The following is a 16967-nucleotide window of genomic DNA, read 5'->3' on the forward strand; positions in this document are numbered from 1 at the left end:
TGTTGAGCCTGCGTCATCGTCTGGCTCCAGAAGGCCTGGAAGGTTCCCTTTTCTGGGAGTAGGTAAACCGATTTTAAAGCCAGAGCATCAGGATTAGGATTTGGCTTACATTGCCAAAACAGCCTCCAGCTCTATCACCTCCTCTTCTGAAGTTTCAAAAACTGCAAGCACTGAGTCGTCAGTGAAGGCTCCTGGTCAGGAACAACACCTTTCCTTGTGTCCTTCACCCCCACCAAAAGTGAAGGATGTGGAGGGCCACACTTCAGATTACTCCCTGGAGCTCTTTTCACATACCATGCCTAAGTTATCAAGTGAAATCTTGAATTCCCCAGTCCAAGATGAATATAACATGGAGTGCACTGATGCACAGCCAGTGCTATATGATTCTGCTGGTACATTGACCCAGAGCACTGCATTGCCCTCGCAGTCTTCTGAGCCAGATTCTGACCCTGATGAAACTCAGATGCCCCTTCCCGCATACTATACCACCTTACACGGTGACACAGAGGAAGGTGCAGAAGAAATTGAAGAGGAGGTGATGGATGACCCAGTTGTTGACCCAGATTGGCATCCATTGGGGGAAGAGGGTGCCGCTGGCAATAGCTCAGAAGAGGAGGATCCGCAGGAGACATCGACATCACAGCTGCGGTTATCTGGCAGGCCCGTAGCAGTCCAAAAATGTGTTAAAAAAACAAAAAGAGTTGCTGGACAGCTTGGCCAGACGGTCAAATTAGCACAGTGTGCAAGGCCTGAAAATTTTTCCCATAGTAGGAAGACTGCAGTGTGGCACTTTTTTGACCAAAATCCTATTGATGAGGCAAAGGTTATCTGTAAGAAGTGCGGAAGGACCTTTAGCCGAGGGAAAAATCTCCAAAATTTGAATACCAGTTGCATGCTTTGACATTTAACCAACATGCACTTGCAAGCGTGGACGGACTACAAAACCTCAGGAAACACACGTGCACCTGCTCCGACTGAAGGTAGCCAGCAACGCTACATCGCTTCCCCCACTGTAAGCCCACCGGTTAGCACACCATCATCAAGAAATGTTGAGATGTCGTTGTAAAGCCAAAGCAGTCAGGGAATCACAATGTTTTTCCAATGAAAGACTGCATCTAGGCCTTCACCACTACCACCACCATCACCAACCCCTTCTCAGTCCGCCATGTCCACCGCTAGATCCATCATATGCAGCTCTCAAGTCCAGCTCACCTGAGCAGAGACTCTGAGTAGGACAAGAAAGTACTCATCCTCTCATCCGTGTACACTGGCTTTGAACGCCTACATTGCCAAACTGATCTCATTAGAGATGATGCCCTTCCATTTGGTTGAAAGCGCAGCGTTCCGAGAGCTCATGGCCTACGCTGTCCCACGCTAAGACCTACCCAGTTGGCACTTCTTTTCTCGAAAAGCCATCCCAGCCCTCCACCTGCATGTGAAAGGTCACATTGTCCATGCACTCAAACAATCAGTGAGTGGAAAGGTGCACCTCACAACAGATGCATGGGCCAGTAGGCATGGCAAGGGCCGTTACGTGTCCATCTCTGCGCACTGCGCAAATGTGGTGGATGCAGGGTCCACAGGGGACAGCAGCGATGGGACAGTGCTGCCTAGCCCACAGTATAGGCAACAGTTGACTGTAGGCATTCGACCCTCCGCCTCCTCCTCCTCCAGAAGTGAATGCTCATCGACAGAGCGCAGTCGCACGAGCACTCCATCCGCAGCTGCTAGTGTTGCACATGAGGTGTCCCACTGTCGAACAGCTAGTGGCAAGCGTCAACACACACTGCGGAGGTACTGGCTGACTACTTGCAGCGAGAAACTGAGTCATGGTTGGGCAGTCTACATCTTTAGCCAGGCAAGGTAGTCAGTGATAACGGATGTAATTTTGTGGTGGCCATAGCCCTGGCAAAACTCAGACACATACCTTGCCTGGCTCACACCTTGAACCTGGTGGTGCAGTGCTTCATAAATAATTATCCGGAGCTACCAGCCCTGCTCCATAAGGTGCAAAGTCTGTGCTCGCACATCCGTCGCTCGCCCGTAGACTTCAGTCGTATGCAGAGGCTGCAGCGATCACTCCACCTCCCCAAGCACCGCCTAATCATAGACGTTGAAACAAGGTGGAACTCCACCATGCACATGTTTGAGAGGCTGTGCGAACAGAGTCAGGCTGTAATGCATTTGTGGTAGGATACACAGGCAGGCAGTTTGAGGGCAGACATTGAGTTGTCGGGTGTGCAGTGGTCAAAGCTGAAAGACCTCTGTAAAGTCCTTCAGTGTTTTGAGGAATGCACACGGCTGGTAAGTGAAGACAATGCCATCATAAGCATGAGCATCACACTTATGTGTCTGCTCATGCAAACTTTGACGCACATTAAGGATCAGGCATCTGCAGCGGAGGAGGAGGAGCAGGGAAGCATTGATGACAGTCAGGCATTGTCTACTCAGGGAACTGTCCTGGATGAGGTTGAGGAAGAAGAGAAACAGGAGGAGTATGAGGGGGATGATTATTTTGGGCAGGAGGATGCTTCTCAGGGGCAAGAGAAAATGTTGGCTTGCCAAGGTCAGGTACAGGGTTTGTGCATGACAGGAGGGATGTGGATTTGGCAGAAAGTGCTCCTCCACCCACCACTGGCAATGCATCATTGACACCTGGAACATTGGCCACATGTGTGATTATTTCTTGCGGATCCTAAAAAGGGACCTTGCATTGCCAAAATTATGAAGGATGACAACTACTGGTTGGCCAGCATCCTCGATACACGCTATAAAGGCAAATTACAGAACATCGTGCCAGAGGAGAACCTAGAGCTAATATTGGCAAACAAACAAGCAACTCTGGTAAACTGTTTGCTAGAGGCATTCCCAGCACACAACAGCGGTGCAGGTTCTACCATGAGCCGTACTGGGCAACATGGAAGAGGTGTTCATGGTGCACACAGCTGAACTGGCATTGGAGACAGGGGTTTCATGACCATGTTGTGGAATGATTTCTCGAGTACCGCTCACACGACTGGTAATACTGAATCGATTGCAACAGACAGGAGACAGCAGTTGTCAACTATGGTTCGAAATTACCTTTCCTCCCCTATCGATGTTCTCCCTCACAGTTCATTCCCCTTTGACTACTGGGCCTGTAAACTGGACACCTGGCCTGAATTGACACAATATGCCTTACAGGAGCTCGCTTGCCCTGCTGGTAGTGTGTTATCAGAAAGAGTCTTCAGTGCTGCTGGATCAATCCTGACAGAAAGAAGGACCCAGCTGTTGACGTAAAATGTAGGTGATCTCACCTTCATTAAAATGAGCCATGCATGGGTTTCAAAGGATTTAGTACCACCTTCCCCTGATGACACATAGGTTGTCAGCAAAATGGCTCTCTTTGTCCTCCTCTTCCTCCGACTTCTCCAATTCCTCCATTTGCAGCTGCTGAACGTCCAGCCTACACCTCAACATATGCCAGTTTTTCCACCTCCCTAACTGGGCTGTACCCCCCCCCCCCACAACTTTAGCCAAATAACCCCCAGTTTTCAATGCGTTACTATTATTATAAAGTAAATTAAGGTTGACAAGCTTAAGTAATAAGAATCAATGTTGTTGCCATTGAAATGGGCACTTTAGGTGTGTTTACTGTCCTCTACTCGCTGCCGACTTTTATTCCCCATTGACTTGCATGGGGGTCGGGTTTCGGTCGGAACTCCGACTTTTGCTGATAGTCGGCCGATTTCGTTCGACTCGACTTTTGGTAATGTCGGGTGGTCCGAAACCCGACGACCCTCCCGGAGGCAAAGTTGCTCATCTCTACACTCAGACCAATGTTATTCAAGGAGGCAGTGTGGAAAATGGTCCTGTAAAAGATTAATGGTCCTGTAAATGATTATTGGTCCTGTAAATGTTTAATAGTCCTGTAAAAGATTAATAGCTAATGTGTAGAAAAACGGATTGTATACTGACAGCACACGGATGACAAGTGAGAAAAAAATCATCCCACTCTCCTGGATCAGAATGGGGCCGATTATTTAAATGCAAGTTGTAGAAAACACTAAAGGCCAATTTGTGTCCGTGTGTCTCACTATGTGGCAGCCATGTGCAGTCCAAGGACATCATCATTGTGGCACGTACCATCATCTATAAAAAAGCAGCACTGTCAGCACTGTTCCCAGGCATTGGGTGCTGAATCCAGTGACAGTTTAAGACAGCAACCGCCCTCTGTGTATTGCAAGTATTAAATTCATTTTTTTTTAAATGGCGTGGAGTCCACCTTAATTTTCGTAACCAGCTGAAGGAAAGCTGACATCTGTGAGCTGGTGTTAATATTCTGGGAAGGGGCCAATAGCCATAAAGGATTCAAGCCTATTAATAACAACTCACAGCTGTTTGCTTAGCCTTTGCTGCTTTGTAAACAGGGGGAACTGAAAAAGAAAAATTACGTACGGTCCCCCCCTAGTTTTACTGGGGGGATATTGTCCCCCTCCTAGGCTAAGGACACCAGTCATTAGTAGCCCCATAAATGGCGCAAATATTTGATGCGACAATTCTAGCTCTTAGCCTTGGCTCTTCCACTTGGCCTCATGCAGTGATAAGTGGGGTAATAGTTTTCGGATTGATGTCAGCTATTTTATGTCCACTGACATGAATCCCAGGGGTTAGTAAGGGAGAGGTGTCTATCAGACACCCACATTACTAACCCCTTGGTCAAAATTAATAAAGATATGCACAGTGTAAAGTCCTTTAATTGAAATAAACACTCCCTGACCCTCTTTTTCCGATTTATTGACCTACAAATAAAAAAGCAAAGTAATCCTCACCTGTTTACCATTAATCCATAATGATCAGGTCCCAATGACATCTGGATGGTGTTGGGAGCAGTGACTGATGTCACCGCCAGTCATAACACACTGAGCTTAGTGTGAGAACGCAGCTGCAGTGACAAGGGGTGATGTAGTTAAGGTTACCGCAGGTCACAGGCAGTGGTTCCTATGGTAAGCTCGTTGTGAGGTGGCCTACGAACTACATCAATTTTGCTGATATCAGCGCTCGCAGCGAGAAATTTGCGCTTTAATACACTTATCTTTAGTATAAACTCACATTTATTCACCTGAAAAAGCAATATGTTTAATATATTAAGTCCTGTCTATTGAATGCAACTGCATTGATACTTTACAGTTGTGGCCAAAAGTATTGACACCCCTGCAATTTTGTCAGATAATACTCAGTTTCTTCCTGAAAATGATTGCAAACACAAATTCTTTGTTATTATTATCTTCATTTAATTTGTCTTAAATGAAAAAACACAAAAAGAATTGTCCTAAAGCCGAATTGGATATAATTCCACACCAAACATAAAAAAGAGGGTAGACAAAAGTATTGGCACTGTTCGAAAAATCATGTGATGCTTCTCTAATTTGTGTAATTAACAGCACCTGTAACTTACCTGTGGCACCTAACAGGTGTTGGCAATAACTAAATCACACTTGCAGCCAGTTGACAGGGATTAAAGTTGACTCAACCTCTGTCCTCTGTCCTTGTGTGTACCACATTGAGCATGGAGAAAAGAAAGAAGACCAAAGAACTGTCTGAGGACTTGAGAAACCAAATTGTGAGGAAGCATGAGCAATCTCAAGGCTACAAGTCCATCTCCAAAGACCTGAATGTTCCTGTGTCTACCGTGCGCAGTGTCATCAAGAAGTTTAAAGCCCATGGCACTGTGGCTAACCTCCCTAGATGTGGACGGAAAAGAAAAATTGACAAGAGATTTCAATGCAAGATTGTGCGGATGTTGGATAAAGAACCTCGACTAACATCCAAACAAGTTCAAGCTGCCCTGCAGTCCGAGGGTACAACAGTGTCAACCCGTACTATCCGTCGGCGTCTGAATGAAAAGGGACTGTATGGTAGCAGACCCAGGAAGACCCCACTTCTTACCCCGAGACATAAAAAATCCAGAATGGAGTTTGCCAAAACTTACCTGAAAAAGCCTAAAACGTTTTGGAAGAATGTTCTCTGGTCAGATGAGACAAAAGTAGAGCTTTTTGGGCAAAGGCATCAGCATAGAGTTTACAGGAGAAAAAAGACGCATTCAAAGAAAAGAACACGGTCCCTACAGTCAAACATGGCAGAGGTTCCCTGATGTTTTGGGGTTGCTTTGCTGCCTCTGGCACTGGACTGCTTGACCATGTGCATGGCATTATGAAGTCTGAAGACTACCAGCAAATTTTGCAGCATAATGTAGGGCCCAGTGTGAGAAAGCTGGGTCTCCCTCAGAGGTCATGGGTCTTCCAGCAGGACAATGACCCAAAACACACTTCAAAAAGCACTATAAAATGGTTTGAGGGAAAGCACTGGAGACTTCTAAGGTGGCCAGCAATGAGTCCAGACCTGAATCCCATAGAACACCTGTGGAGAGATCTAAAAATGGCAGTTTGGAGAAGGCACCCTTCTAATATCAGGGACCTGGAGCGGTTTGCCAAAGAAGAATGCTCTAAAATTCCAGCAGAGCATTGTAAGAAACTCATTGATGGTTACCGGAAGCGGTTGGTAGCAGTTATTTTGGCTAAAGGTTGTGCAACCAAGTATTAGGCTGAGGTTGCCAATACTATTGTCTGGCCCATTTTTGGAGTTTTGTGTGAAATGATCAATGTTTTGCTTTTTGCTTCATTCTCTTTTGTGTTTTTTCATTTAAGACAAATTAAATGAAGTTAATAATACCAAAGAATTTGTGTTTGCAATCATTTTCAGGAATAAACAGTATTATCTGACAAAATTGACGGGGTGTCAATACTTTTGGCCACAACTGTAGGTGCCTTAGATGGCTATGTTATCATGACTGAGTCCTCTATGGTTGCTGAATAATTCTCTACACTTTTAAAGTGGAAATGGTCTCAATCTGCAAGAGGTTCAATTCAATACTTTTGAGAATTTTAGGGATATTTAATAATTTTAAGTAAGGTTTGTGCAAACTGCCTTTGCCCAATTTGTAAGTCAATTAGTTTAAATAACACTAAGTCCTAGTGCAGTTACCTGGTAGTCAAAATGGAAAATCAAGGACAAGTTCATGCAAACATGTCTTGAGATTGGTGTTTTCAGTAAAACAGTTTGTATAATAGAAGTGAGCAGATCCTTTGGCAGCACGTGTGCATGTCAGTTGTCCCTCGAGGCTAAATGGAAGTCTTGGAAATCTCTTACTTTCCTGTTTTTTCAATTTAATTTGTCAGGACTGGTGTGACATCACTTGATGTCACACCAGCCCTGGCTAATCAAAAGCTGCATCTAGGACAACAGAGCAAAAGAGATTTACCGGCTTCCCGTCTAGCCGCCAGGTAACACTGGTACCTCCGACCTGCACAATATACTGGAATCCTGCAAATTGATCCACTAATTTCTAGTGAATAGTCAGGAGGGCAGGTAACATGAAGCTTCCTTGTCTCCTAGGTCTCACGATGTAGTGACAGTTGTCCACCTGGTTTCAGGAAAGCAGCTTTAATAGGACAGCCCATCTGCTGCTATGAATGTGTCCCCTGTGCTCCTGGAGAGGTCTCCAATCAGACAGGTGAATTGTGGATCTATAAAATAGTTTGGATAATGCAAGAGTGAAATAAATATGTTATGTTTTTTTTTTTTAACTCTGGCTAAGGCCCCAGACTTACAGCATGGCAGTCTACTTAGTACTCTACTGTGGAGCCATAGGCACTGTTCGTTAGAGATGAGCGAATATTTCAATGTTCGGTTTGGCTCACGATCGCCGAAATTGCAATATTCGCTGATTTAATCATTGATTAAATCACCGAATATAGCCGAACATACAAATCACAAAGCCAGTGTTTCCCACGGTGTGTGACAGTGTAGGAAACACCGGCAAAGCGCTTCTGATCGGCAGTGAAATCATCCCCACTTTTCAAAGAGCCACAGTTCCCACGCTGTCAGAAGACAGTGTGAGCACTAAACTGTGATAGGAGGTATGAAGTTTACCTCCGGTCACTGGTGTCAGCTGATGGGACTACAGCTCTCATCATCCGACACCTGCTGCTGCTATTAACAGTGAGAGCAGGAGAGGCGGATGGGAGTATTCATCAGCTGCTCCTGTGCTGTAAATAAGCAATTAAAAAAACCTGCATGAGTTCCCCTGTATTATGGATAACCAGCCAGGCAAAGCTCACAGCTGGGGGCTGCAACCCTCAGCTGTCAGTTTCAGCAAGGATGGTTATTAAGCATAGAGGGGTCCCCATGCCACATTTTTAATTATTTAAATAAATAATAAAACAAATTGTGTGGGGTCCCTCCCATTTTTGATAACCAGCCTTGCTAAAGCTCACAGCTGAGGGCTGGCATTCTCAGGCTAGTAAGGGGCCTTGGTTATATGCCCCCCCAGCCTAAAAATAGCAGCGCACAGCTGCCCAGATAAAGCACTTCTTTTAGATGTACCAATTCTGGTGTTTTGCCAGGCTCTTCCCACGGTCCCTGTTGGGGTGGCAAGTGAGGTTCATATTTGTGGGGTTGATGTCACTTTTGTATTGTCAGATGACATCAAGCCCATGGATTAGTAATGAAGAAGTGTCTAAAAGACACCCATCCATTACTAATCCTATAGTTGTATGGTAAATAAAGACATAGCCAGAATAAATGAAAGTCAATGGTAAGCAGTCTCAGAGGAGCGCTTAGGAAGCAGCCCAGAGGTGGAGGGGGTGTCGGTTCCCCACCGTGGCTCCGCGCTCCTAAGACTGTTTTTTAATTTTTCAACATAGCCAGAATAAAGTCCTTTATTTGAAAAAAGACTAAACAAAGTTTTCTATTTTATTTAATTATAACAAACACAGTTTTACTCACCTACTGCTTAATTCCACCAAAGCCCTCGTTCCCCTGTAATAAAAAAAAAAATAAAAAACAACAATATACCATACCTGTCTGTTGTTCTGTCATATGCCATAGTCCAAGTCTGGGGGATTAATAGTTTTCAACCTGGATGGTGCCAAGATGCGACCGTTCAGGCTGAGAACCACTTGTGAATGAGCTGCAGCAAGCGCAGCCTGAGTGACCAGCGGTGACATCATTGAGGTTACCTCAGGTCACAAAAGGCTGCATTCTCAGAAGTGCTGAACTGCCATGACCTCAGCACCATGGGAAAAAGTCAGTGAAGAGGTCACCACAATTCAAGCTCAGTGACTTCACAGCAGATCACCATGAGAATTACTCACTGTGATATAATGGAGAGGCGTCAATAAGATGCCCCCATAACTAACCCCATAGTCACATTGTAAGAAAACACAGACACAAAGAAAAAAGTCCTTTAATTGAAAGAAAGACACATATTACTTTAATAATCTTAATTAAAGCATACTTAACAATCTCACCTATTCCCCCGATACCCTCGTCATCTGCAAAAGAGGTTAAAAAACCAAACAACAAAATTTCTCATCTTTCAGCAGAGATGATTTTCATCCATTTGTCCCAGGATGGGTCAAGCTCTGCTACATTTAGATGGCAGGCTGCTTGATGCGGCCATGCAGCCTGTCAGCCAGTAGACATGGCTATTCCCTGTCTGAGGTCACCACAAGCGTGAGAACATTCTCCTGCTCGCGGTGTCATCTGACAGGTCCTGAGAGTTCACGGCCAATTAACTCACTTCACTTTTATGACAATACAAAGGTGATAGCAACCCCCAACTATCACCCCACTTGCCCCTACTACAGGTCAAGTGGGAAGAGTGAGATTTAGTGCCAGAATTGGCGCATCTTAGTGATGTGCCTTTTCTGGGCCAGCTGAGACTTGATGTTTTTAGCCTGGGGGGACGAGTATCCATGGCCCCTTCCTGGGCTATTGATATCAGCCCGCAGCTGTCTGCATAGTTTTTGCTGGTTATTAATTATAGGGGGACCCTATGTTATTTTTTGGGGGGTTCCCCATTTTAATAGCCAGTAAATGCTAATTATACAGCTGTGAGCTGATATTAATAGCCTGGGAAGCTACATGGGTATTACCCACTTCCCAGGCTATAAACATCGGCCCCTAGCCATTGGCTTTCCCTCTGCTAGTTACAAAAATTACGTCGGAGCCCACACCATTTATTTCTGAAAAATAATCTTTAATTAATTAAATACATGTACAGTAAGCAGCACACACTGTATTAATTGTATTTGTCACTAACATTTATATATTTACCTATTCTATTTGTTTTTACTGTATGTAATCCATCTCTTCTATCCTGTCGGCTCCTGCTGTGATTTTACAATACACGGCAGATGAATTACCATCTTTTCTTCTATCTATCTATATAATATAAACAACAGCCAAGTATAGATTGCCATAACAGCCTGATTCAGCCTACGATAACAAATTGGTGCACAGTGGCATAACAGCCTTGTACAATGTGCTTTAAAAGTTTGGCACAGTGTGATCTAACAACCTGGTGCAAAGTGCCAAAACAGCCTGGTTTAGAGTGCAATAACAATCTGGTGCAGTGTGCTCTAACAGCCTAGTGCAGAGTGCTATAACAGCCTGGTAAAGAGTGCCATAACAGCATGATGCAGTCTGACTTTAACACCTGGGGCACAGTGCCATAGCAGCCTAGTGTAAAGTGACATAACAGCCTGGTATCCAAGAAGTATCGTTTCTCCTTGCAGAGAATGACATGCTAAGCATGCCGAGATGAGGAGACTTAAAGCTGCAATGCTTCTCTGGGAAATATGCAAATTGTCTCTTCAGAGAGTAAGAGGACTAGAACTCTAGTGTCACCTATTGGAAGTAGCAATCCTAAAAGTCAATGTGAACCTTTTAGCGAGCCTTGTTACATGACTTAGGTTAAAACCAAAACCAGAATCTCAATTTGCAGAAACTGTGTTTCAGGGTACTGCCCCTTGTCAGTGCAAAGTGTGAGATCTGGTTTGGCTGTGTGAAAGGCGTCTGACCGATATCCAAGAAGTATCGTTTCTCCTTGCGGAGAATGGCATGCTAAGCATGCCGAGATGAGGAGACTTAAACCCGCAAAGTTCCTCTGGTAAATATGCAAATTGTCTCTTCAGAGAGGAAGAGGACTAGAACTCTAGTGCCAACTATTGGAAGTAGCAATCCTAAAAGTCAATGTCGACCCTTTAACGAGCCTTGTTACATGACTTAGGATAAAGCCAAAACCAGAATCTCAATTTGCAGAATCTCAAGCAGCAGAGGAACAGCGGGGCCCTTCCCGTGGGTGGAGGCTGACGACATCGAGCCGATCCAGCAGGAGGAGGCCGGTGCCGGTGAAATCTTGGAAACGCCGGTCATTCGGGTGCCTGAGTCTCCGGAGGAGCTGTGGAGCAGCTGGAAGGAAGCCGCGGCGCCGGGGAAGGTGAGCGTCTCCCCGCCCTGGCTGGTGGTCCCCGATATCAATCCCCGGCCTCCCCACCTGGCTTACCCCGGTCCTACGTCATCGGCCCAAGGGGGAGCCAGGCCCAAGGTCCATGCACCTGAGCCTCAGCCTTCCTGTCCGGCCTCCCCTCGCTCACCAACATCAGCTCCCGATGGATCCGTGGTGTCTGCTGTGCCGGCTGACATCTGCGCTATCAACCCACAGCCTCCTCGCCCAGCTTCTCCCCATCAAGGGCGTGGAACGAGTCTGCGGCCTATACTGGGACGTCGTATGTCTGGATCTTCGACATCATTGCCCAGAAGAAGTCCAAGGAGCAGGAGATCTGGGCAATCCTCCATGAGAAGGGGGAAACTGACATGTCTGTCCCCTAGAGCCACGGGTGGCTCGTATATACCAACGTCAAGCGGGGCTATGGGTTCATTAAAGAGAAAGAGACTGGCCACAATGTCTACCTCAACGCAGCCTCCATTAAGCATGGGAGGGCCCTGCGGATGGGGGACTGGGTATCCTTTTATAAAGAGCACTGTCCCTGCGGATACTATGTGATGGCTGTGATCGTACACCCTGAAGAAAATGGAACCCCGTAAAGGGGAGGTGCACTCCTGGGTCTCGGGCATCAAGGACACTCATGGCCCAGGGACAGCCAGACATCCTGGGGGCTCCACGGCTGTGGAGTTCCCTTCTGCAGGCAGAGAACATTGGTCATCAGGAGACGGCCCGGAGCACCGCTGACATACATGGACCACTGGGACTGCTGCGCGCTGTTGCGCAGCTTGGGGACTGTTCCGCATCCCCTAATTTGTTGCGGTAATGTCTTATGCAGGCGACTTGCGAGCTGACATCTGCTATTGTTTGCGCTAGATTTCATCTGAATGTGATTCCGAGGATGTTGAACCTGCTGAATCCTGCCCCTAGGGCCTGCTGAGCAGAGGCAAAAAGAGGGGGGCCCACTCCGGCATCCCCTCCTTGCTTCTGCTTACCAGATCCCATACGCTTGTAATAGCAGTAATGCCCTGATGGTGGCCTTGGTCACACATACTACCTGTAGAATTTCTTCACTGGTTTCTAGCTTTCTTTCACTTCTTTTATTGCTAAGCATTCAGCTGTGATATCTCCTCACAATCCAGATTAATTTCAACATTGCAAATACATTCCCTGCTTCTGATTTTATACAGGCAATGGTAGTAGTCTTTTCTGATTGACCATGTCATGTGACAGCCAAAAGAAACTTTGGGGAAGCGCTCCTGTCCAAATCCAGGTCATGTGATCTTTCTCTTGTTGATGTTATCCTCATTAATGGGAAAAAGGGCTTTAGTAATCCTTCCCAATTTGTGTGAACAGAACGGCAAATTGTTTAAATTTCATGAATGTCTTATGAGGAACATCACACCAATCAAAATCTACAATTAAATAAGGTGTGATACCATATCACTGGACAATCCCAGCAAGGATCGCATACAGCTAAACCACACAAAAAGAAACATAAACGATCACAAAAAAACAATAAAAGTCATGAAGATATGCAAAAATATTTATTGAAATACATAGGTACAAGGAGGGAAGGAGTTCCACCTAGTGGCACATGTGAAAATAGGACACCCAAAGTGACCAATGTAACAATATCATAGCAGCCATATGACTGGATGTAAATTTAGAAAATAAATATACATGTATAATATACATACATGATATATTGCACATGGCCCAAATAGCCTAATTAATTGTAAAAGCACTGCACCCAAAGTGTACAATTAGAATTGGCAATAGTATGCATAATATCTGATGGGGAAGCAGGAACCGGTCAAAGAGCGGCTACCCCGATGCGCGTTTTGGCGGTATAAGCCTTTCTCAAGGGGTGGACGCTCTTTGACCGGTCCTATTTTCACATGTGCCACTAGGTGGAACTCCTTCCCTCCTTGTACCTATGTATTTCAATAAATATTTTTGCATATCTTCCTGACTTTGATTGTTTTTTTGTGATCGTTTATATTTCTTTTTGTGTGGTTTAAATTGTTTAAATTTACCAAGTTCAACAAATTTGTATAAATTCATCACAAATCTGATTTGCTTCAAATTGATTCACTTTCACATAGTTAGGGGTTAAACGTAGAGAAGTATCTTAATTATTTTATTATTTTGATTAATGACCTTTAGAAAGTAACGGTGTCTTAAAACTTTTTTTTTAGATTCTGTTACTTGTTTGAAGTGTCCATGGGACGAGAAGCCAAATTCTGAAAAATCACAATGTCTGCCAAAAATCATAGAATATCTTTCTTATGAAGATCCCCTGGGAGCAACACTTACTGCCATCAGTCTTGGCTCCTTCCTAACCCCCATTACGATTATGAAGCTGTTGATACGACATAAAAATACACCTCTAGTAAAAGCCAACAATTACTGCATCAGCTGTCTTCTCTTGATCTCTTTATCCCTGTGCTTTCTTTGTCCTCTCATGTTCATTGGCCATCCCAAAATTGAGACATGTGTTCTCCGACAGGTTGCGTTTGGAATGACGTTTGCTCTTTGCATATCTTGTGTTTTGGCCAAGACCATCATTGTGATCCTTGCTTTTATGGCCACTAAGCCAGATTTGCGAAAATGGATCAATCCCAAGGTGTCTTACGTGGTCATTATTAATGGATCATCTTTTCAACTCATTCTGTGTCTCATCTGGCTGTCTCTTACTCCTCCTTACCCTCAACGTAGCATAAAATCTAAATCTGCAATAATTGTCATAGAATGTAATGAAGGTTCTCCCATTGCCTTCTGGACCATGTTGGGTTACCTCTTCCTTCTGGCCACTATTAGTTTCATTGTGTCTTTCCTGGCTCGACGACTTCCCAACAGATTCAATGAAGCCCAATTTATTACATTTAGCATGTTGGCCTTCATCAGTGTCTGGATATCCTACATCCCGGCTTCCCTCAGTGCTCAGGGCAAATATACAGTGGCCATGGAAATATTTGCCATCTTGGCCTCTAGTTGGGCTTTAATCATATGTATGTTCTTCCCTAAATGTTTTATCATACTGTTCAGACCTGAGATGAACACTAGAGAATATTTTGTAGGAAGTTCTATATTAGCAAAATAATTTTAGTAAATGTTTGAATTAATCATATTATGTTTTAGTATTACTATTAGCATTATTTTTGTTTTAATTGTTCTAATTGTAATAAATATGTAATATATTGTCGTAAACATATATTTATACATAAAAATATATCACCAGAAAATAAATTGTATGTGCATGCACACTCATGTGCATGGCTGTACACATATGATACATGTACTCTAATGCGCATGGCTGTACGCATACATGCACACTCAGATACAAGGTTTTATACATAGAAACATGCACACTCTCAGAGGTATGTTACACATATATGCATGCAAACACTGGTGCACTGACTGACACATATTGTACACATACAAATACATACATTTGTTCCATTCTCCAAGACTTTGGGGACTCCACAATGATGGTGAGCGCCGACAATGCCACAGTCGGCGCAATTATCCCACTTCTGTGCCTGCTTAAACAGTCACTGCTCACAATTGCATATGAAGCTTTGAAAGCGGACCAGATGGAGGAAGACATATCATAGAGAGATTGTAGCCTGCCCAGTCTCATCTCTTCTACTCAGTGCGAATTTGGTAACAATGTGGATGATGAGGAGGAGGAAGAGGAGGAACAGTAGCTGGTGGCTAGCGCAACAGAGGCTAGTAGCCACACGATCTTCGTCCCATCTCTCCTACATGGATGAGCTAAGAATGGGAATGAGGAGCAAGAGATGGAGGAGGAGGAGATGAAGAGTCACCATCATGATGGAGGCAGGGAAATGTTAGCTGTATGGAGCTTGACACATATGGCTGACTTTATGTACCTCTGCCTTTCCCGTGAACCTCTTGTTACATTTATCGAGGCAAAAAAGAGTACTGAATAATTAACAACTACTGACATATCGGATCTAAACATATATGACCTTGTATAAGTCCAGACAGAAAATAATTTGTCAAGGACCAAAAAGAGCACCTCCTCGCATAATGTGCTCCTACAAAAAGAATGGAGTAATGTGGCACAAACAATACAGTGAGGTAAAAACCATACCATTAATGATGTATAAGAATTAACATATAATAAAAGGGTATGTGGAGCGCCCTCACTCACCAGGGCCATGGGGTACTGGGTACCGGGCCGGTTTTATCTTCTCAACGGGGGGTTGTCACGGCAGCAGTGACCCGGTCCGTGGCCCTGGGGCTCCATTACAAAAGGGGTTGTTTCAGTGTGCTTATGGTGGTGAAAGTCTATAAGTGATGATTCGTGATGCCACCTGTGGTGTTCGGCAATGTAGATGTAAGCCGACGCTGCAGACAGATCCTCTGGGACAGATGGTGTAGTGCAGCAGTGATGTTATAGCCCTCCACAGGCAGGGCTGTAGTCCGAGGGCAGTGTAGGTGAAGTGACACTTAGATGGTGTAGTGTTGGGCTCAGGGGATGTAGCAGTGCTGGACGGGTTGGCGCCGGAATAAGAGGAGGACACCAGGGCATGTAGTTCCAAAGCTTTACTCACAGTCTGTTGTGGTATAGGTGCCCGCATCCATGCCGTTTCCTCCAGGTCAGGAGCTCAGCCAACTTCCAGGCAAGATAAAGTACTCCCTTCCAACACTCTGCCAACATATGTGCCTTTTCTGAACGTCTCCTCTTATAGCGCCTTTGAGTGAAGTACTCACAGTACTGAGTTACACTGGAGTTCCTCCTGTCAGATGTTCCTATGAACTCTACTTGTACGGCAGACAGCTGTAGCCTGCTTCGGGGACTCCTTACTACCTAGTCCCGGCTCACTATCATTGCTGTTGTGCCCCAAAGTCTTGTGTGGGAATACTTCTATTCTTCCGGTGTCTGCTGCAGGACCATTAGTATCCATACAACCTTGGGGACCGGACACTGGCCTTGCGCTTAGAATTTGGGAAGGGTTCTCCTCTAACCCTGATCTTTAGTCCTCCTATCCTCCTTACGTTCCGTTCTATTCCTTCTTTCCAATGGAGAATCAAGCTTCCTTTCTCTGTCTCTTTCCTGTGCCAGCAGACCCAGATCACTGTGGCCTGCTGCAGCACTTCCTTCTTCCATCCCTCTCCCGGGGATCTTCTCTTTCTCACTCTCTGTCTTTCTACATCCTCACTCACTGACTGAATGAAAGACTGACTGACTGACTCAACTCTTCCCGCTCTTTTATGTGAACTAAACTCTACCCACCTCCCAGCACGTTTCATGTTCCCAGCATGGAATCACCAAGGGGGTCTATGCTACACTCCAAGCAGGGAGCCGCCGAAGGTGCTTTGCTACACTACTTTGTGGTGTGGGGTGCAGGTGTTGGAGTGTGGTCAGGTGTCTCCACCTTACCTGGATAGTGGGTTACTACACCTCAGGAGGAGGTGCAGTACCTCTGTGGCGACTGAACCCTCAGGGGAGCCACATATTCTATGTACCCAAACAACAAAACAAGATGGGTGAGAAAGGGGAAAAGCCTGACAACAACAGCAGTCACACAGATCTCATGACGACGAATGAATAAACTACCACACAGAGCAAAAAATGCAGAATATCAGATGTATCTCAGAGTAA

The 16967-nt window shown here is 45.1% G+C and overlaps 1 protein-coding gene across 1 annotated transcript in view; it reads left to right on the plus strand.

Moving 5' to 3' along the window:
- Positions 1 to 14435, plus strand: part of LOC141049877 (extracellular calcium-sensing receptor-like) — an 89187-nt gene extending 74752 nt beyond the window's left edge. The window contains exons 5-6 of the mRNA XM_073546717.1: positions 7435 to 7552; positions 13531 to 14435. Of these exons, the coding sequence (XP_073402818.1) occupies positions 7435 to 7552; positions 13531 to 14435 (1023 nt within the window). The remainder of the gene's footprint in view (positions 1 to 7434; positions 7553 to 13530) is intronic.
- The last annotated feature ends 2532 nt before the right edge of the window (positions 14436 to 16967 follow it).

The sequence above is a fragment of the Dendrobates tinctorius genome, unplaced genomic scaffold (assembly GCF_039654945.1).
Source record: "Dendrobates tinctorius isolate UK_male_01 unplaced genomic scaffold, ASM3965494v1 ptg000151l, whole genome shotgun sequence".
NCBI classification, from domain to species: Eukaryota; Metazoa; Chordata; class Amphibia; order Anura; family Dendrobatidae; genus Dendrobates; species Dendrobates tinctorius.